The sequence below is a fragment of the Eublepharis macularius genome, chromosome 17 (genome assembly GCF_028583425.1).
Source record: "Eublepharis macularius isolate TG4126 chromosome 17, MPM_Emac_v1.0, whole genome shotgun sequence".
Classification (NCBI taxonomy): domain Eukaryota; kingdom Metazoa; phylum Chordata; class Lepidosauria; order Squamata; family Eublepharidae; genus Eublepharis; species Eublepharis macularius.
In genome coordinates, this window is record NC_072806.1 from 41657237 (window position 1) to 41680310 (window position 23074).

Here is a 23074-nt window from a genome sequence, read left to right on the forward strand (position 1 = left end):
GCCTTCCTGCCGGCCACCCCATTGGGGGTCTGGCTGGCAGACCACTTGCCCACAGGATGATCCCCAGTGGGGACCTGGTCACTGTTCTCAATCAGCACTGCCATCAGGGCCTCCACGCATTCCCAGAGGCCCTGAATGGTTGCTTGCATCACTGCTCCCTTGGTGGGGGCTGTGACCGGGCACTCACAGCGCTTCCTGCTGCCACGGCTCGGCCACTACTGGAGGCATTGCAGGGCTCCCACCACAATCTACTGGGGGCCACCACCATGCCCCTCATCACTGGGCCCTGCTGGGAAGTGGTGGCCACTGCCATGCTCTTGGAGCCTGGTGCCATCCTGCAATGAATCAAAGACCAAGGACCACCCGCATCTGCAAGGCAGCTCCATGAATGCTCACCAACACCACTGTGACCTTGGGGCTGGCAGCCCTGCAATTGGGATGGGCTGGCGCACACCCAGGGCTGCCCTGCTCCCTCTGCGCCATGCCATTGCAGCCCACCTGGGGGGACAAGATGGTGGCAGGAGCACCATCGTCACAGCTGCTCAGGGTGACCCCAGCTGGGGCTCCCCAGGCCAGGGGCTGGAAAGGGTGGAGACCCCCACCGAGCTGGCATGGTGGGCCACCAGGACCATGCGCCAGCACACCCCAGGGGCCATGGTCAGGGCAAGCCCCCCAGCATGCCCCCCCAAGCCAGCTGCAGCACCTGCCCCCAGGCACACCAAGGCCTGGGAAAGCTGCCAGAACAGAGGCCCTGAGCAGGCTGCAGCACACACTGGCAAGCTGCACTGCTCAGCCAGGCAGCGACATGGGCAGCATCCCATGTGTGCCAGAGCCCAGGAAAGCCCTGGTGCCAGGGCCCCCTCGAGCAAGCCACAGCTCAAGCCTGTGAGTCGCGCTGCATGCTCAGGAAGCAGCCCGGGCCACCCCGGGCACTCCAAGGCCTGGGAGTGCCCCCAGCATGGAGGTCCCCAAGCAGGCCCCAGCATGTGCCTAGTAGGCTGTGGCATGCCCACAGGCTGCACCATGCTGCCTGGCACCTAGCCATGTAGTACTGGGCACGCTGAGGCCCCTGGAGGCCCCTGGTGCAGAGGCCCCTGGCAGGCCCTAGCACACAGCAAAAAGGAGAGACGTCGAAAAACGAGTCAACAGTTCCAGTATAGACAGATCAGAGACTTATATAATTCGGACTCTGTAAAGGGAGGTATACGAATAGAGAATTCGGAACTAGAGCAGACCCTTCTTAAAGAAGATAAGAAAAGAATATCCAAGGTATACCAAGTACTGTTGAAGTGGTATACCGAGGATGAGATAGTTAAAACACAAATGGTGAAATGGGCTATAAACTTTAATAAAGAAATAACAATGGAGGCATGGGAATACTTGTGGAAAACTACAATGAAGACAACGACATGTACTAATATTAAAGAGAACATCTACAAAATGATCTATCGTTGGTACATGACACCAAAGAAGATTGCGCTAGGGAATTTGAATACTTCTAATAAATGCTGGAAATGTAAGAAGCATGAGGGCTCCCTCTATCATATGTGGTGGTCGTGTGAGGTAGCTAGGCAGTACTGGGGGGAAATAATAAGAGAAATGAGTGAAATTTTACAATTTCAAATTAATAAGAACCCAGAACTCCTGCTACTGAACTTGGGAATGGAGGGAATTCCAGCCCAACACAGGACGTTGATATTTTATATGACAGCAGCAGCTAGACTTTTGTATGCGCAAAAATGGAAAATACAAGAAGTGCCAACTATTGAAGACTGGATTTACAAATTGCTGTATATGGCTGAAATGGATAAGATGACAAGAAAACTGAGAGATCTGGACTCAGGGCAGTTCAACACAGACTGGGAGAAGCTGAAACAATACTTGGAGAAGAAATGGGAGGTGGGAGGAAAACTGTGGCAGTTTGAGAACTACTGAAACATTGAAGTAGAGGGGGGAGACTTTACCGGGGGGAGAAGAGATAAATGCGAATTAATAAGCAGTCAGATTAATAGATTGATTTATATATAGATATATATAGGTTAACAAACAGAATATAGAGAAAATAATTAATTATAAGGACTAAATATAAGGATTGATTAACTAACAATATTTTCTTTCTTTCTGGTAAGTTTTGTACCAAACTGAATGTCTGAAGATATAGATGGGTCAAATTGATTGACTACGTGAGGAGAGATATATAGAATTATTATAAAAAGATAGAATGAGTAATATATAGAGAATAAGTCAAATTGTTTGATATAAACGAATGTATGATCTATATGGTTTATGATATATAGAAATATTTGTTATTGAAAAATGGGATAAATTGTTTATCTAAGATGGAAACAAAGACTTACAGTTTGGGCATACAATGTTAAAAATAGTTAAGGATGTACTGCTTAGAATAATGGAGAATATATATATGTTTTAGATAGAGGAAGCTAATAAAAGTAAGGGAAAGGGGACAAAGGGTTGGAAAGCTGTTGGAAGTCAACAAAAAGGGGGGGAAAGGGAGGGGGTTAGAGATGAAAAAATTGGGGAAAATTGAATGTAAATGTGAAAATAATGGATTCTAACCCAATAAAAAAATTTTCAAAAAAAAAAAGAAAAACGAGTCAACAGACCGTATAGAACAGCTTCAATTGTATTTGTGATAGAGGCACAAAAAAGCCTTGGGCAAAGAAAACAAAGGGAGAGCGCCCAGATTTCACGGCTGCTCTCAACAGCAATTAAGCGAGGACAAAACAACAAAGGGAGAGTACTCAAATTTCTCAGCTACTCCCAAATAAAGCGCCCCGACTTGGTGGCTGCTTTCAACAGGAATTAGGTAAGGAGAACAGAAAGCAAGGGGAGAGCACTGGGGTTTCTCGGCTACTCCCGACGGGGCGCTTTATTTGGGAGTAGCTGAGAAATTTGAGTACTCTCCCTTTGTTGTTTTGTCCTCGCTTAATTGCTGTTGAGAGCAGCCGTGAAATCCGGGCGCTCTCCCTTTGTTTTCTTTGCCCAAGGCTTTTTTGTGCCTCTATCACAAATACAATTGAAGCTGTTCTATACGGTCTGTTGACTCGTTTTTCGACGTCTCTCCTTTTTGCTGTTTTGGACCGTTCCCCTCTTTTTTCTCCTCAGGCCCTAGCACACGGCTGGTGGCTGCAACACACCTACAGGCTGTGCCGCACAACCCGGCACCATCATGGGCAGCCCCAGGCATACCAAGGCCCTAGAAGGCCCCAGCACAGAGGTCCCGGGGAGGCTGTGGCGTGAGCCCACAGGCCATGATGCACACTCAGACAGTGTGCTAGGCGGTCCCTGTTGTGCTGAGGCCCATGAAGGCCCTGGCACAGAGGCCCCCAATGGCTGTGGCACATGCCCACAGGATGCACCATACCGCCTGGTGGCAGCCCAGGTAGCCCTGGACGCCCCAAGGCCGCTGAAGGCTCCCCAGGCCCTGGGTGGCCATGGAGCATGCCTGCAGTCACCCAGCATCACCTGGCTCACATTTCCTCTCCCCCAGGGCCCCAGTGCCACTCGCCCAGTGCCCCCCACACCACTCCCGCACCTCCCACCAGCCCCCGTGGCTGGAGGCCAGGACAGGAAGTGGGCCAGGTCCCCCAACCCCACAGGAAGTGAGTTGTGTTATTTTTGTGTAGTGGACTGCTTTCATGCCCTGTTGTGCCCTCCTACTGTGTAACCTAAATCAGTTAAAGAAATAGAGTTTTTGACAGTAATTTTTCTTTTTGTGATTCTCTGATGTTAAGTGAGTTGTGTAATTTTTTTGTGTGGGAGACTGATCGTGTAATGTGTCACAATACTTTGCCTAGTTGTATTTTGAAATTTAGAAAATCGTTTTTTAAAAACTTTATTCAGTGTGTGTTTGTGTTTTCTTCTTTGGTGTGAAGTAAGTTCCCATCATAGGGAACAATGAGGCTGGCTGGCCAGCCATCTCTGTAGGTGGTGGGGGAATTTTGGGGAGGGTGTCTGTGGTTCAGGTGCTCTTTCACAGGGACAAGCTGGCACCCCTGGGCTGTGCATAATTGCCCTGGGAAAGAGAGTTTAAAAGTTCCCATCATAGGGAACAATGGGGGAAGGCTGGCCAGCCTGCTCTTGGGGTAGTGGCCAGTGTGGGAATGTTGGGGAGGGTGTCTTTGGGTCTGTGTGGGTCTGTGTGGTGGGGTGGATTTAAAAGGGGGCCTGTGCCTGTGGCCATAGATGCCACATTCCGTGGGTTCCTGCTGTGGGAGTCTGGATTTTCCCATAACAGGAATCAATAGAGAGAGAGAGAGTGGCTGGCCACAGGGGAGGTTAAGTTTTGGGGAGGAGATGTGTGGTCTTTGGCAATTTGGGTGCAGGTGGACTGTGGCTATGGCCATTGGCAGCCCCAATCCCATATGTTTTTGCTGTGTGGAAGTCTTCCCCACAGTAGAAAAACATTAAGTGCTATGGCAGGAGAACCACCTGTGGGGGGAATAAAATGGCCCTCCAAAGTGGGATCTGCTTGAGCCTTGGTGGAGGGTGGGAGGACAGGTGGGAGCAGGTCCCCTGAAGGTTGGGGGCATTTTGCATGAAAAATGCCACCCCTAGCCAGACAAGATTCTTTTTTTCCCCAATAGGAAACAATGGAGTAGGAGGGGGGTAAGAGCAGCTTCTTTGGGAGGCCATAAAATGTCTCCCCAAAGTGGGATCTGCTTGAGCCTTGGTGGAGGGTGGGAGGACAGGTGGGAGCAGGTCCCCTGAAAGTTGGGTGTATTTTGCTTGCAAAATGCCACCCCAAGCCACCTAGAAAATGACTTGTTTTTCCCCATAGAGAATAATGGAGAGTGTAGGAGGATGGGGGCACCTTCTTGGGGGGCATAACATGGCCCTCCAACGTCCAATCTTTTTGAAACATGGGAGATAGTTAGAGGAGAGTTAGAAGAAGGTCCCCACTAAGTTTGGTTTGATTCGGAAAGAAAATGCCCCCCCAGCTTCCCGGAAATCCCGGAGCAAATGCAAATGGCTAGCAAATGCAAACGGCTAGCAAAATGGTGATTCTCTCATTTCCGAATTGACCCAAATCAACCCGAATCGATTCAGAAATGCCTGATTCAGTATTTCCGAATTGGGGCCAGCATACTGGCCCCGATTCGGAAAACCAGAATCAACCCGAAATGGGTCCGATTCGGGTTTTTAACCCAAATCAGAAACCCAAATCGCACACCCCTAGTGAGGAGAGCCCCCACTCTATTAGCTTTCTGTAAATTATGCAAAACCAAATTATTCCAAAAGGCTTTTGTATTTTAGGGAGTGGGTCTCAGATGCTTTGCTAATGAGTTAAGACCATGGGCTTCACCACTATGTTGCCTTACGTACTATCTGTGGTTTTAACTATGTGCTCCTATGAGCTACCTGTGCTTCATGTTGTCTAATGTCAGCCCTAGAATTGCTTATGTTCTGTCTCAGCATTTCTTCCACTCTGAATTGGATTCTTGTTAATGCTATGTATTTGTAAACTTGTGTTTATTAATCTCACACTATGTAATCCACCTTGAGACTCAGTGAGAAAGGTGGATTATATAAATGACATAAATAAATAAATAAATAAAGAAGCAAGTAAGTACCAGGAAAAACAATGGCAGTCACCATGGAATACATGAGCACCATGTTAAGGAGCATAATGGTTTAGGGTGTTGGAAGAAGACTGTGAAAACCTAGGCTCAAATGTTCATTCTCTCTCAAAATTCACTGAAGGAGTGTGGGCCATTCGCTCTCTCTCAGATTGGTTGTGAGGATGATATAGAGAATGGGAGCTGCTCTATGTGGGATGCTTTGAGTTTGTTGGAGAAAAAGTGGAATAAAAATGGAATAGACAGCACTATTGAACCTTTAGAAGGGTCAAATATTCTAGATATCAACTCAATGGCTGCATCAGCCATGTCATGTCTCATCTCCCCCATTCTTGTGATTGGGCACTCCACTCCCCATCCCTAGTGGAAATATATCCTCACTTAGGAGCCGTACACCACTTACGTCGTTTGGGTCCAGCCCACAGTTCCTCCACACGGAAAACTGAGAGCCTGTTCACTCCACCGCAGATGGTTCCCTTTTCTCCTTTGCATTCATTGTTGCACTCTTCCTGCTTTGCTACAGTCAAGGGTAACTTGTTTCCACAGTAGCATTCTGCTCCATACTCCAAGCCAGCATAAGTATATGCCCTATAAAACAGCCATAAAACACCACAAAAATGGTAAAAATCAGCAATTTGACTATTGTAAATTAAATTCTTAAGAGAGGATTTGGTTCAAACCAGACCTGTATTCCTCAATGATTTTAAGGACACTAAGGATCAAACTAGGTGTGAAGATCTTTAAAGAGTTGAGTCCAGTTTCCTCAGACCCAACTCAGATTCCCTGCAGCCAGACAGCAACTGTGAGGAATGGCTGTTTAAAAATAAAAGAGAGCTTAAATGGTCTCAGAATACCAACAGAGGAGAAGAAGGGCTCCTCCCCACTCAAACCATTTTGCAAAATAGTGAGGGGAGGTGTCTCTGTTTTGCTGCTCCAAGTATTCTGTGCACATGGAGCAGTAAAAGCAGGGAAATAACTCCCCCCTCTTGATATTTTGACACATGCAAATGTTTTTAAAACAATCATTCTCCACAGCTGCTGTGTGGCTGCAGGGAACATGAGTTGGGGCTGGGGGATCTGGACCCAGCTCTTTAAAAACCTGCATGTCTAGTTTGATCCTAACTTAAGCGGCCCACCAAACTGTATTATTTTTGTTATATTTAGCAATGATAAAATCATTTAGCAGTAGAACACAGGCTGTTCTAAGGAAAGTCCTAGGTTGAAGGGCCTAACTACATGTTGCCAAGCCCTTGGGCTGTGTCCAGGTCTGCCTCTAGGACTTTCAATCACATGCACAAGTTTCCCCACTGAGTACTTAGTTCCTATGTACACAGAGGTCCAATTTAGATCAGGACCACAGCCCATGGGGTGCTTATGCTTCCTCTACACCGTGCTCCAACCCTGAAATGGCGTGTGCTACTTGCTATGTTGGGATAACCTGTGTGCACCCCACCAGTATGCATGAGTCCCCTAACAGGCCAGTATTGTCCCCCTCAGGCTGTTCCAGGTCAGCAAACAATGCATGGGTGGGGGGAGATATTGCTATGTTCCAAATTTAAGTTGGGCCCCTGTGCTTCTGGGCAAAGAGTTCCGAATAGGGAACTCACAACTCATGTCTGATTACAGGTCCTCAAGGGAGACATAGACACAACCCAAGGATTTTGTATCATGCAGTTAATGTAAATATCTGCTGATTTTGGTCACAGCATTTCAAAAGCAGAGATAGGAAAGGCTTCTATCTAGTATCTTGGATCTCTATGTCTCAGGGTAGAAAATGAATTGTCAACAAACTGATAAAGCATTCTGAAAGACTTGGAAGAAATGGTTCAACGTGATAGTCATGTATGCTCATGTTTATTAATTCATGGTGGGCCATACACCAGCGGTGGAATGCAGGTTTTCCTGCACAAAGCCCAGCTTCAGTCTGTCCTTGGCACTTGCTGCTTGAAAGGTCTCTGTATTGTCAGCTTCTGATAGTTAGAGCTGACAATACTAAAGCTAGTCCGCATTTTCAGTGGTGGGAGGTTCCATTCTTGCACTTTTTAAATAATGTCCCACAATGATCAGTTAGTTCAACATTGGTTGTCAGTAGCCCTGTCCATAAGTTACAGTGAATGCATATATGTCCAGAATGTAAATGCATACATCTGTTTGTAAGAAAGAGCCAGGATGTGTTCACTTTACAAATGAAACAGAGGACCAGACCTGGATACATATGTGCTTTAAATCATACATTCAGCTGTACATGCAATGAGAATTACTTATTGCAAGTATAAACAAAAATCAAATGTACCCTGTACATGGAATGTATGTTCATTCACTATAATTTGTGAACAGGGCTACAGTAAGAGTTCACTTTGTACAGCCACATAGTTAAGAGTTAGACAAGTATCTGGGAGATTCAGGTTCTAATTCCTACTCAACCATGAGGCTTTATGGGTGACTCTGGGCCAGTCAAAAATTCTCAGCCTATTCACCCTCACAGGTTTGGTTTAAGGATAAAAAGGGGAGAATTACTGCTGTGAGTTTCTTAGAGGAGAGCTGGAATAAAGACATACTAGATAAAAAGATGGATCAATGGTCTACCTCAAGTACAAGGTAGCTTTGTAAGTTTGCAGCACCTTTAAAAATGAAATAAATGATAAAAAGATTTAAGATCTATATATGCCTTCCATTTGCTGATGATATAAACAGAACAGTAAATATAGAGAAAATAAAAGTATGTAGATACATATTTTTCTTTTACCTCTCAGCACAAGCTTCCTGGCAGTGAGAAACTGTCATTTTCCTCAAGTCATAAAACACTGCACCTTTCAAAGTCCTCTCTCTGGAATCATCACCAAAGCATCCAATATAAGTGCCTTGAGTACATGAAAACAACCATTAGAAATAATCTTGTCAATAGGAGCATTTGAATGCAAATCTAAGGTCGGCTTTGTAGAAGAGCAGCCTGCTCTTTTGCTCAGCTAACAGCCTCATCATATTTGATAAAGGATCTAATAAAATAATAAAAGGAGAATCTTTCTATTCAGGGCAGACCTTGACATTGCAAGGATGTTACTTGGCTGCTATTCTGTTTCTCTTTATCTCCTTTTCCTGGTAACATTACTACATCTAACAGTAAACTGTGAGCTCATGCCAATCACAAAACTGGGAAAACCAGGCCACCCACAGATAAAACAGAGGTTTCTACACACTTGGAAGATTCCCAGGACTGCAGAAGAATAAACTTCATAAATTAACACCTTCAAAAAAGCCACCCAAAAAACAATCTGGTGATGAGGACTGACCTTGCTCCTGGAAAAACGGTATTTTAAGAAAAATTGAAAGTTAGTTATAAAAGGACAACATGCAGAAGAGGGGGAAATTGGCTTGTTTAAGGCCTTGAGTACTCATAAAGTAATTCAGTTGCACCTACTGCAAAATTTCTGCTTGCACTAGAGCACTTATACAAGCAGAAACATAGCAAAAAGGCTGCATTAGCCACCTGCACTAAGTCATACTTACTATATCCCCACTCACTGTGTCTGCTTTTGCATGATCTTCTGGGCACTGTAACATACAGGCAGGAAAGCTCTGGTTGTTACACTAGATCTTGCACAATTAGAACTACACTGTCCATTTATTTTTTTCTGTTGTGCGTCATTGGATCCAAGACCTGAAGAGGGAATATTTTGTGACATGGGGGGGGGGGCTTCCAAATGCCCTCAGTGATTCCTCATGGCCCCTACTTGCATAACATAAAAAAAAGTGTAATGTGACAGCCTGATAGTCATGACTAGGTCTGCCAGGTCTCCCACTCCCTCATGACACCTCACATCTGCCTTCCTCTGTTCCCTGTGACCGCTCAGGGCCAAGCTACAAGTGACGAATGACACTTGCCTGGCAAGTGAAGAGACTCACGTGTATTCCTCCCTGTTTACTTGCCATTCACTTGAGCTCCACAGTGGACCACAAGTGTTGCCTTAATAGTGTTGTCAAATCTGGTTTGGGAAATTCTGGAGATTTGGGGGCAGCACCTGGAGAGAACACAATTTGGGGAGGGGAGGGAACTCAATATAGTTTGCTCTCCAAAGCTGCCATTTTCTCCAGGGGAATTAATATCTGTAATCTGAAGACCTGTTGTAATTCCAGGAAAATCCCAGGACCCACTCTGACGTTGGTAACCCCAGCCATTAAGCATGACTCAGGCCTATAGAGGATAAGACTCAAAACAATGGGTTTAAACTGTAGAAGGGAAGGTACCAGCTGGACAGTAGGAAAAACTTGTTCACACTAAGAGTAATTAAACAGTGGAATTGGCTTCCTAGGGATGTGGGGGGTCCCCCCTCATTGGCATTTTTCAAGGGGCAGCTGGACGAATACTTGTCAGGGATGCTTTAGGCTGTTCCTGCATTGGGCAGGGATTGGACCAGATGATCTGTAAAGCCCCTTCCAACTCTATGATTCTATTATTCTACCTTTGATTTTTGCCAGCTATTTCTGATGTGTTCCATGGAATGTCCAACAAGAGAGAGATTTTCTTTGCTGTTTTGATGACCATTTACAGTGGTTTTATTGACAGTTTTATTATTGATAGATTTTATATTTTGGTTTTTCCTTAGCGCTTTATTGTTGCATTGCATTTCTTTTTTGTTAGCTGTCCTGAGAACATATCCGGAGATGTGGCTTATAAAGTTTCTAAATAAATAAAATGAGCAGCCCACAATTTCCATCTTAAACACTTCAGGGCATACTGTCTAATATTGTATTCTTTCCCATTTTTATCACCAATAATGAACTATATATAAATTCTTTATGCATAGCTAAATTGATCTGAGCAACTAGAATAATGAGCTGTAAAAGATACTAGCATGGCACTGTTAATGTATTTTTCCATATAGCCTGCAAATGCCTTAAACCAGTTTTTTTGGTCCCAGAAACCTAAGATTTACCCAGTCCTAGTCTGACATGCTGTACTCTATCACCTCCACCCCCAGTTTAATTCATACTAATACCTAAAGGTTCTCAGGGTTTAAAATGGTTGTGCAGCAGGTAGAAATTCAACAGACAAAGCTAAAAATAGGTTACATTTCTTTATACTGCTATTTTATATCTTCTTGAGAGCAAAACAACCGAGTTCCTGATCATATTATGTTCTCCAGTGTTCAAGTAATAAAATATAAAGTATATTTAAATGTTCCAGATGTTTTGCCATGGCTGCTGGATCATGTCAGTTTTTCTCACTCTCTTTCAGTTTGTTCCCATCTCCCCTAGGCTTTATTCAACCTTTCGGGATGGGGTATAATATGACACCAAAATCTGTGCAGAGATCTTAGCACTTAGCATGCACAGAAAAATAGCATACCAGGAAAAAGATTAAGCTGGAGATCTCCCTGACACCAAGTTTTCTATATGCAGAAGGCTTTGTTTTGTTTTATTTATTTACTTCATTTATACCCTGCTTTTCTCCTCACTGGGGACCAAAAGTGGATTACATAGTTCTCCTCTGCTTCATTTTATCCTCACAACAACCCTGTGGGGCAGATTAGGCTGAAAATGTGTGATTGGTCCAAGGTCACCCAGCAAGCTTTAATGGCAGAAGGAGGATTTGAAACTGGGTCTCCCAGATCCTAGTCCACTACTCTAGCCTCCACACCACATTGGCTCTCCTATTTCTTGTTTGTTTTGAATATGAGTGTTTTCTTTTGAATCTGAAAGTGATACAGTCTGTAACCAGGTTTACCTTACCTATGAGCAGGGTTTTTTTTCTGGGAAAAGAGGTGGTGGAACTCTCAAGAGAGAAATGAGGAAAAAATACACAGGATTCTTTGAAATAATATTATTTTCCAGCACTATTGCCAAGTATTTTCAAGAGGTTCCGGAACTCCGTTCCACCTTGTTCCCCCTGAAAAAAAGCCCTGCCTATGAGAGTGAGGCCAGAGAGTCTGTGGCACCCTAAAGCCTTACAAATCTGCTGTAAATTTCTAAATTTAAAAAAAAATTCTAAATTTTAAATAAATCATACATCTCTAACATCAGGATTATATTTCATATAATGTACAGTTATGAAGGTACTTTGTCTAAGTCCACTGAAATCAATGAAGTAATTAGATAGGAGTAAATCTGCATAGTCTAACAAATTGTATTTTATACAGTATAAAAGGAACATAAGAAGAGACACAATCCATCCAAAGCTATTTAAAATCCCCGTTATCCTGAAAGGGAAACAGCATATGTTTAACCAGTGCTTTCTTTAAAAAATGTGCCAGTATTCATACATAAGTTTGCACTGTCCACCAATTCCCTCCCAAAAGATGCCAATACTAAGTACCAATGAGTACTGCTACACTGCCCTTGTTTAACAGAGAAATTACTAGGAGAATTACCATGGAATCCTAACCATGTTTACTCAGTCAGAAGCAACCCTCAATGAGCTCAATGGCCCTTATTCATGGGTGAATGTGCGTAGTCTTGCAGCCTTAAATTACTTAATAGCAGTAAAGCACCTGCAGTCATCAGGGCTGCGCAAAAAATAAAAAAATACAGATGCAAGGCACACTGTCCAAAAAACACCCTCCAAGGGATTTGCTGCATCTGAATTCTACAGGTTTTTTCCCTGTCATGACCTCCAAGATCTCTTTTTTACTTTTCGTTAGAAGATTCAATTCTGCCATCATCATCAGCTGGAACAAGCATGGAAAGCCAATTGGCCACAGAAGTCTCTCTCTTCAGCTTTCTTCAGTCAACCTAATAAGATTTCTTCAGGAGTGTCCTGACTAGCTGATGAGTGGTGGATTTGGTTCTTTCAAACCTTCCTGACTACTCTGGAAAACAAGTGGATGGGGCTGCCATCAGTTTAGCAAGCCACAGGGGAAAGAAAGAGTGCATGCATGGAGACTGGCCACAGTGATTACAGGCTTACTGAATTAGAAAATACTGGACATTTATATCTCCAGTATTTTCTCAGTTTTTTACTGGAAAGAAAGGGAAAATACTGGACTATCCAGTTCAAAACCGGATAGAAAGCAACACAACTTCTCAAGTCATGAGTCTGAAACCAGACTGCCACCTCCCAAAGTTGTCTTGACAGGAACAATAGCAAAATATCCTAGAGTAGGGTGTTGTGTATATGACACCATGACCTTGCAGAAGCTGTTTAATACATTTTTATCCCTGCCATTTGCAGCTCTGGGAAGGTCCATGGCTCAGCAGCAGAGCATGCACTTTGCTCACAGAAAATCCCAAGTTCTATTCCTAGAACCTCCAGTTAAAAGGATCAGATAGGAGGTGAAGGGAAAGACCCAAGGCCCTGGAGACATGCTGCTAACCAGAATAGACAATACTGAACTTGATATATTCAGCCAGTCCACTGCTTGCAACTGTCAGAATATCTGAGACAGTGCCTGAGGAGGATGAAGTTACAGGGGAAAGTAGCATCATTTCCAGGTCTTGACCATAGAGACTGGAGAAATACCTAGAGCAACACAGAGGATGTGATATCACTTCCTGATGAAGAGTTCTTAGACATAGGTTTGACAACTCCAGGTTTTGGAAATTCCTGGATATTTAGGGGGGCCTGGAGAGGGTGAGGTTTGGAGAAGAGAGGGGCCTCAGCATGGTAAAATACTATAGCACCCACCTGCCAAAGTAGCCGTTTTCTCCAGGGAAGCTGATTTCTATACTTTGGAGATCAGTTGTAATTCCTGGACAATGATGACGTGAAAACAGTGGGGACCCACCTGGGTAGGACAGGTCAAACAAAGGTACAAGGCTACAAGTGTCTATATACCAATGCCCAAAGGATGGGTAATAAGAAAGAAGAGCTTGAGCTTCTATTGCAAACAGAGGGCTATGATATAGTAGGAATTACTGAGACTTGGTGGGATGATTCCCATGACTGGAATGTGCTAGTGGATGGGTATGAGTTGTTCAAGAAAAACCAGAAGGGTAGAAGAGGAGGTGGAGTGGCGTTGTATGTGAGGAGAGGGCTTGATTGTCAAGAAGTTATGGAGAATGGGGTGGACAGCCCAGTAGAAAGCATATGGGTAGAAATACGGGGAGGAAGGACAAAGGGTATTATTGTTGGAGTCTGCTACAGACCACCTGACCAGCGAGAAGAAATGGATGCAGCCCTCTTTGAACAGATCGGTAGAATATCCAGACATCAGAACCTTGTAATTATGGGAGACTTCAAATTCCCCAATGTGTGCTGGGAGACAGGCTCAGCAAAGCGTCATGAATCACACAATTTCCTGACCTGCCTGGCCGATAACTTCCTGTTTCAAAAGGTGGGGGAAGCTACAAGGGGCTCGGCCATACTAGACTTGATTTTAACCAACAGGGAAGAATTGGTAGATGAGGTAAAGGTGGTGGGGACCTTAGGGGGAAGTGACCATGTCCTTCTTGAATTCCAGTTGCTGTGGGGGGCCAAGAAAGTTCGTAGCCAGACTCGTAGGTTAAATTTTTGTTGGGCCAACTTCAATGAACTTAGAGGCTTGATGAGAGTCATTCTGTGGGGTAGTGTGCTAGAAGGGAAAGGAGTGAGTGAAGGGTAGGCTTTTCTCAAACATGAGCTTTTGCAAGCTCAAGTCCTCATTATTCCAACAAGACAGAAACATAGTAAGAGCTCTAATAAACGGAGGTGGATGAACAGAGAGCTCCAGAATAAACTAAGACCTCTAAAGTGGAGTATATAAGGGTTACTATGTACTGCAGATCAGCCATCAGAGAGGCCAAAGCTCAGTACGAGCTGGGTCTGGCCAGGAGGGATCGCTACAATAAGAAAAACTTCTACAGATATGTGAGAAGCAAACGCAAGGTAAAAGAGGCAATTGGACTGCTGTTGGGAGTAGATGGAGAAACTCTGATGCAGGACAGAGAAAAAGCAGACAGGCTTAATGACTTTTTTGCCTCTGTTTTCTCCCTGAAGAACTCAGGCACATCTAGAGATAGTAGAAAATGAGGCAGGACACCTGAGTGGCTAATTGACATTGACAGAGAGGTTGTGGAGAGGCATCTGGCTGCACTGGATGAATACAAATCCCCTGGGCCGGATGGGGTGCACCCAAGAGTGCTGAAAGAACTTTTTAGAGAACTTGCAGAACCCCTGTCCATCATCTTCAAGGCCTCCTGGAGGATTGGGGATGTGCCACAAGATTGGAGAAGAGCTAATGTTATCCCAATCTTTAAGAAAGGGAAGAAGGATGACCCGGGAAACTACAGGCCGATCAGTCTGACTTCTGTTGCTGGGAAGATATCAAGCAGATTTTAAAGGGATCAATCTGTAAACATCTGAAGGACCGCTCAGTGATCTGGGGAAGTCAGCATGGTTTTGTCCCTAACAGATCTTGCCAGACCAACCTGGTTTCCTTCTTTGATCAAGTGAGGAGCTTACTGGATCGTGGGAACTCTGTCGACATGATTTACCTGGATTTCAGTAGAGCTTTTGATAAGGTCCCCCATGACATTCTGATGGGCAAACTGGAAGACTGTGGACTGGATTATAGGACAGTTCGGTGGATAGGGAACTGGTTAGAGGACCGCACTCAAAGAGTGGTGGTCAACGGCATTTCATCAGATTGGAGGGAGGTGTCCAGTGGGGTGCCGCAGGGCTCGGTTTTGGGCCCGGTACTTTTCAATATTTTTATCAATGATCTGGATGAAGGAGTGGAAGGGCTGCTCATTAAATTTGCTGATGATACCAAATTGGGAGGAGTAGCAAACACCCAAGAAGATAGAATTAAAATTCAACAAGACCTGAATACTCTGGAGAAGTGGGCAGCTGTGAATAGGATGCAATTCAACAAAGACAAGTGCACAGTATTACATCTGGGCCACAAGAATGGGAAGCACAGATACTGGATGGGGGATACACTTCTGGGCAGTAGTATATGTGAAAGAGATCTTGGGGTAAGAGCGGACTAAATATGAACAGTCAGTGTGATGCAGTGGCGAAAAAGGCCAATTCAATCCTGGGTTGTATCAAAGGGGCCATAACATCGAAATCACAGGAGGTCATAGACCCTCTCTATACTACCTTGGTCAGGCTGCACCTGGAGTACTGTGTGTAGTTCTGGAGGCCTCACTTCAAAAAGGATGTGGACAAAATCGAGAGGGTGCAGAGGAGAGCGATGAGGATGATCAGGGGTCCGGAGAGACTGAGCCCTATGAGGAAAGGCTGAGGGCCTTGGGAATGTTTAGTTTGGAGAAGAGGAGGTTGAGGGGGGACATGATTGCTCTCTTTAAATATTTGAAAGGCTGTAATTTGGAGGAGGGCAGGGCGCTGTTCCAGTTGGCAGCCGAGGGTAGGACCTGAAACAATGGGCTTAAATTACATGCACAAAGGTACCGGCTGGATATTAGGAAGAACTTTTTCACAGTCAGAGTAGTTCAAAAGTGGAATCAGCTGCCTAGGGAGGTGGTGAGCTCCTCTTCACTGACAGTTTTCAAGAAGAAGCTGGATGAATATTTGTCAGAGATGCTTTAGGCTGATCCTTCACTGGGCAGGAGGTTGGACTAGATGGTTTGTATGGCCCCTTCCAACTCTACGCTCTTATGATTCTATGACATTTCAAGGCCCCACCTGGAGGTTGGCAACCCCAGTTGCATGGGACATCATTTTCTGGTTATCCCTATGAATCCACCTCAATCTCTATGGTCTTTAACATAAATGTTAGGGGGGAAGTTTCTAGAGAGTCACCACCATCAGTACCATTTCACACTCATTTTTTCTCTCACTCTTCAAATAACTGAGGGGCAGGGGACTGAGGGTGCTGGAATAGGGTTGAGAGATTCCAGAGAGCAGTTCCCCTGGAGAAAATGACTGCTTTGGAATGTGAGTTCAATGACATTATACCCATCTGAGGTCACTCCTACAAAACTTTGATCTCCCCAAGCTCCAGGAATTTCCTAGCCCAGAGTTGACAGTCCTATGCTGGAGAGAGATTCACTGCTGCCAAGTAGCACATTGTAAGCTTAGATTCAGAAGAAGGCAGTTTCATGAGTTCAGTTTTAAAGGCATGGGTCGTGACTCAGTGACAGACCACATGCTGATCTCTCCAGTTGTTTGGGATACTTTACAGTTTATTCTGTCTGAGGATGTGGACAGGATCATTGGAGGTTTAAGATCTACCACCTGCTTGTATGACCCTTGCTCTTCCTGGCTGCTTAAGTTTGCCAGGAGAGGAGGACTGCTTGACTGGATCCGAGAGGTAGTTAATGACTGCATGAAAGAGACGGTGGTCGCCCCAGCCTTTAAAAAGTGGTGCTGCGGTGCATCAGCTTAGAAAGAAGACTACACTGGATGCAGGGGGTCTCAACAACTGACTAGTCCCAAATGTTCCATTCCTGAGAAAAGGGACTAGATGGATGGTTTTAGGCCTGGTTATAGAACTGAAAGACCCTTGGTTGCCCTGGTGGGTGACCTGTTCCCAAGACAGACAGAAGGAATGTGACTCTGTTGATTCTCCTGGATCTCTCAGCTTGATGGTCCTTTGCTCTGACTTGCTAGAGGCATCTTCATATACACCTAGAGCCTCTAACAGAGGTGATTAGAAAAGTTGTGAACTCTGTCCCCTGAACTAATGGTTAGGCACCCAACTTTTCTGTTTACCCAGTGGTATTATCCTATCTTCCTCTGCTTCAATACTTTGTTTGAGACAGAAGAGATTTTTGGAGGATGTCAACTACCTGTTTTTAAGACCTGTTGCTGTTGTTTTAGGGTAGGGTTACCAGGTCCCCTTACCATCCCAGTGGGAGAGGAATACCTAGCAGTTATTTTCTTAGTGTTCTGTGTGTGCACAAAGCGCACACATGTTCTCAGCACTGGGCACAATAATGTCACTTCTGGGCATGACATCATCATGCCTAGCGGGGAGCATGCCCTCTGCAAGTTGGCCCAAGAGATTTCTTGCTTCCTCCGGGCCTTTTCCTCCAGCCAGCCAGGTGAGTGGCAACTAGAGATGGGCACGAACAGCAATACGAACAAAAAAAGCCACAAACAGCCCAATCTGCTGTTCGCGAACAAGCTGTTCGTGAGGCCCCATTCTAAACAAACAGGTGGTCGTTGCAAGCCTCGTTCATTGCTGTTTGTTGATATTCATCAAGCCAGACAGTCTGGCACCTGCAATTAATTCCCTTGGCAACTTAGGCAGGGATTGTCTGAACTCTGTCTGAACTCCTACGGTTGCCCTGGAAACCCCAATCTAAGCCCAATTTAGCTTGATAGGCAGGTCTTCCTTTCAAGTGTGGAGCTCCAAATTTGTTACAACAAGGGAGCAAAGACCAGGGGGGAGGGGAGCTCCCAGTTCTGACTTTGCAGACAGTGGAGAGACAGTTGCTGTTGGCATTTTGATAGAGAGAGTGCATTGGAGCTTGAATTTTCTCTGTGTGTGGTGGCATACGGATCTACACTTTCAAGTTGCAGGGCTACCGCCAGGCTCTGGAGCCAAGCTTATTGGTACCTTCTTATTGGTACCTTTCCTGGTGCCTGCTCAGGTCAGGTTTCTGGGAGTGGTTCAGTAGGGATCTTGACTTGGATGATGGCTGGAGGAGAGCCTTCTGGCCCCCATGGACAGCCAACCATGAACCTGTTCATGAACAGGGCCACATTCGTGAACAGGGCCATGTTCGTGGTTGTTCATGAGTCCCTGTTCATGGATGGCAACGAACAATTAACATCATGTTCATTTTTTTTTCTGTTTGTGCCCACCTCTAGAGGCGACTAGAGGGGTAGAGGCTGGGAGCAGGGGATCCCCCTCCTCCACCAGGGGACTGGCAGCCCTGTTTTAGGGTCTCATTTTGTTTTTATATTATATTTTATATTGCATCATATTCTGGTGCTTTGATAATCCAAAGTTATTTTGTTCATGATTTTATTTTTGCTTGCTCTCTCAGCTTTTGTTTTAAAATGGTTTATGGCTGGTGAAGTTTTAAATTGTTTTTGTTTCTGCTACTGAGTTAGGATTATGTTAAAATTAGATTAATTGTTGTAATGTTCTCTTCTGTTTTAATTTAATGTTTGAGCAGCCTGATCATTTTATGGCAGCTTGTGAATATTCTTAAATAAAAGTTGATTGTTGTTGTTGCTGCTTCTGCTGCTGTTGCTATTGGTTCTACTACTACACAAATACATAACATTAAAAAGACAGAAATGATTACCAGACACAAATCCCTGTATGTACTGGATTGGGGGCAATGTTAGTTTTCTGCCTGAGAAAGCACCTGCCTTCTGAAGGGAGGGCAACACCCTGTCTTACTGCAGGCCCAAAGTTTGTATTTGGCATTATTCTGGGATGTCTCCTGAACATTTTGGGGGAGTTGCAGTGAGCTTCAGAGTAAGGGGAAATGGGAACGTTTTGTACCACAAGCAAAGTTCAGTTCACAATAATTTGGATCCAACCATATGGAAATTGATACATTCTCTATAAAGAATGAGGTATTTGATTTCCTGCTCAGTCAGCTAAGCAGATAATTTCACAATTTCTTTATTCTTTGTCAACACACAACTGCTGGGAACAGCAGGTGGATTTCCCATTTAGATTTTTTCCAGTCTTAAATTTTGCTGCTGCCTTTACACTTTTCATTCCGTATCTGATCTTTTCATCACCCCTTTGCAATCACTGATTTAAATGATTGCCAGGAAGAGGGATTTGAGCCACAACGTATTTGCAGAATGTATGCCCCCAACCATGATTTTTGTCTCAGTTCAAAAGTGAAGTCAATTCTTGTGAACATGACACAGCTTTCCAACTCAGCTCCTCTGCCCTCACATTTCAATGCCCTTTTATTGTCAAACAAAAAATAATAAAATTATAAACTAGAGTAGCACACAAGGATATAAAATATCAAGCAGCTACTGATTAAATAATGTAAATGCAGAAGTAGCAGAATCGATGTATTGTCGAAGGCTTTCACGGCCAGAGAACGATGGTTGTTGTGGGTTTTCCGGGCTGTATTGCCATGGTCTTGGCATTGTAGTTCCTGAGGTGTAGCACCAAAAGACAGAGATCTCTCAGTGTCACAGTGTGGAAAAGATGTTGGCAGGTCATTTGTATCTACTCAGGATGGGTGGGGTTGAGCTGAGTCATCCTGTAAGAGTTTCCCAGGGTGTGGAATGCTAATGGCGGGAGGCTTCACTGTATCCTGAGGAGGTTCTTTTGCATATGGATTGGGGCTTGATGTGCTAATCTTCTCTGCAGGGCTATTGTTGAGTATAGAGTGTTTTGTTAGCCTGGTGTTTTTCAGAACTGGAAACCATGCTCTGTTCATTCTTAAGGTTTCTTCTTTCCTGTTGAAGTTTTGCTTATGCTTGTGAATTTCATTGGCTTCCCTGTGCAGTCTGACAAAGTAGTTGGAAGTGTTGTCCAGTATTTTGGTGTCCTGGAATAAGATACTGTGCCCTGTTTGAGTTAGGCTATGTTCAGCCACTGCTGATTTTTCAGGCTGTCCAAGTCTGCAGTGTCTTTCATGTTCTTTTATTCTTGTCTGGATGCTACGCTTTGTGGTCCCGATGTAAACTTGTCCACAGCTGCAGGGTATACGGTATACTCCTGCAGAGGTGAGGGGGTCTCTACTGTCTTTTGCTGATCGTAGCATCTGTTGTATTTTTCGGGTGGGTCTGAATACTGCTTGAAGGTTATGCTTTTTCATAAGCTTTCCCATCTGATCAGTAATTCCTTTGATATATGGCAAAAACACTTTTCCTGTAGGAGACTGTTTTTCCTTGGTTGTTTGATTCATCCTGGGTTTGATTGCTCTTTGGATTTCATTTCTGGAGTAGCCATTTGCCTGAAGTGTGTGGTTTAGATTATTAATTTCCTCATTGAGAAAGTGCGGCTCACATATCCGTCTTGCACGATCCATGAATGTTTTCATTATGCCTCTTTTCTGTCGGGGGTGGTGATTGGAGTTTCTGTGTAAGTACCGATCAGTGTGAGTTCGTTTCCTGTAGACCTTGTGACCTAACTGAAAGTTAGGAGCCATGGGGAGGAAGAATTGATGGGGGTTTTGAATCATCTCAACAACATCCACCTGAACATACAATTCACAATGGAGAAAGAAATCGAGGGAAAACTCCCATTTCTGGATACCTTGGTCATCCGCAAAGCAAACTTTCAGTTAGGTCACAAGGTCTACAGGAAACCAACTCACACGAATCGGTACTTACACAAAAACTCCAATCACCACCCCCGACAGAAAAGAGGCATAATGAAAACATTCGTGGATCGTGCAAGACGGATATGTGAGCCGCACTTTCTCAATGAGGAAATTAATAATCTAAACCACACACTTCAGGCAAATGGCTACTCCAGAAATGAAATCCAAAGAGCAATCAAACCCAGGATGAATCAAACAACCAAGGAAAAACAGTCTCCTACAGGAAAAGTGTTTTTGCCATATATCAAAGGAATTACTGATCAGATGGGAAAGCTTATGAAAAAGCATAACCTTCAAGCAGTATTCAGACCCACCCGAAAAATACAACAGATGCTACGATCAGCAAAAGACAGTAGAGACCCCCTCACCTCTGCAGGAGTATACCGTATACCCTGCAGCTGTGGACAAGTTTACATCGGGACCACAAAGCGTAGCATCCAGACAAGAATAAAAGAACATGAAAGACACTGCAGACTTGGACAACCTGAAAAATCAGCAGTGGCTGAACATAGCCTAACTCAAACAGGGCACAGTATCTTATTCCAGGACACCAAAATACTGGACAACACTTCCAACTACTTTGTCAGACTGCACAGGGAAGCCATTGAAATTCACAAGCATAAGCAAAACTTCAACAGGAAAGAAGAAACCTTAAGAATGAACAGAGCATGGTTTCCAGTTCTGAAAAACACCAGGCTAACAAAACACTCTATACTCAACAATAGCCCTGCAGAGAAGATTAGCACATCAAGCCCCAATCCATATGCAAAAGAACCTCCTCAGGATACAGTGAAGCCTCCCGCCATTAGTATTCCACACCCTGGGAAACTCTTACAGGATGACTTAGCTCAACCCCACCCATCCTGAGTAGATACAAATGACCTGCCAACATCTTTTCCACACTGTGACACTGAGAGATCTCTGTCTTTTGGTGCTACACCTCTGAAGATGCCAGCCACAGCTGCTGGCGAAACGTCAGGAACTACAATGCCAAGACCACGGCAATACAGCCCAGAAAACCCACAACAACCATCAGTAGCAAAATCATTAAATTATTTTAACAATTTTTAACACAGCACCTAAAAGGACTGACATCCTAATATATCTGAGGAGAGATTTCCATAAATGAGGGACCACCACTGAAAAGAACTTCTCCCCTTGTGGTTTCTGAAGGTTGGGGAAGCCCAGAGAAGATCTCCAAAATGCACTAGGCAGGTCGCATGTTCATAATCTTTGCCCTACTTTTGATAACTTGTGCCCTATTTTCCCTCCTCCCACTGGGAACTCTTACCTCTGTTTTCAGGTGCCGGTTTTGCCACTCTCATCCCTGTCACCTGCATTGGCTCTTGTTCATTTGTAAACCTGAGAAACCACTTCCTTCGCAATTGTCTCACTTCAGAATTTCGGGACATCAACCACCTTGGGCCATACTTAGGGACTGGTGTTGGCCCATGAAGCATTTCCATATTCACCAGAAGTTTTGGACTTAAATGAGAATGTTGCACCAGTCTGCTGTCTGTGTTCCCAGCACTTAACATGACTATGGGCAGGGGCTGGTTTCCAGAAGTCCCACGAGTATTGTGCTGGAGCACCAAGTGAGAGCGCTGCAGAAGCAAAAGACTGCCTGCCATCAGGTAAGCTGCTGTGAGGAAAAAAAGGAGAAACTGTGTCCTTCGAAGAAACTTCTGTGGTCTGAAAAAAGGTTTGGCCATGCCCCTTGCAGGAACCAGGGCTCTTTTACAACTTTTGAACAGCCTTGAAGCCTCTTGCTTTGTCCTCCCATCGGTTCATCTCATTATCTTAGTCCTCCTTCAGACACATTTCCTTCCGCAATCTCATTCAGGTACATATCCATTGTCCTCTGTTTCCAGAACATTCTGGGGCTTGAGGAGGCCCGAACTCTTGCTGCTGAACATGGCAGGCATCTTCTTCAGTGAGACCCTTTGCATTTCACTTACCAAAGCCCCACAATCTGCAATATGAAAGCCAAAATTTGTTGAATTCCAGCAAACAATTTATCATGACATGCTTGTCTCTCTTTAGCTAAATGCTCCTCCATCTGTTGTTTATCATTCTACACTTTAAAGACAAAAGTCCTGTGATAATGTTTGATTAGGGAGGTAAAAACACAGATCTTCAACTGTGTAGGCCCTCCCTCATCACTCCTGTTATTTTATCTCAAGAGGAAGATACTCCCTGGGAATGTTTTGAAGACACTTGCTCTTGGCTACCATCATCTAGGCATCTTTTACAGGACAGTATTTTCCTAGAACAAATTTTGCAAATTTTGTAACCTAGTTTTCACTACAGAATTTAATAGGCAGAGAACAATAACT

General features: G+C 44.4%; 1 protein-coding gene across 1 annotated transcript in view; it reads right to left on the reverse strand.

Annotated features, from left to right (window-relative positions):
• Positions 1 to 22450, reverse strand: part of WSCD1 (WSC domain containing 1) — a 157191-nt gene extending 134741 nt beyond the window's left edge. Inside the window, exons 1-3 of the mRNA XM_055001680.1 lie at positions 22030 to 22450; positions 8347 to 8461; positions 6004 to 6188 (exon numbers count right to left, since the gene is read on the reverse strand). Coding sequence (XP_054857655.1) covers positions 6004 to 6188; positions 8347 to 8461; positions 22030 to 22450 — 721 coding nt within the window. The remainder of the gene's footprint in view (positions 1 to 6003; positions 6189 to 8346; positions 8462 to 22029) is intronic.
• Between the last annotated feature and the right edge of the window lie 624 nt (positions 22451 to 23074).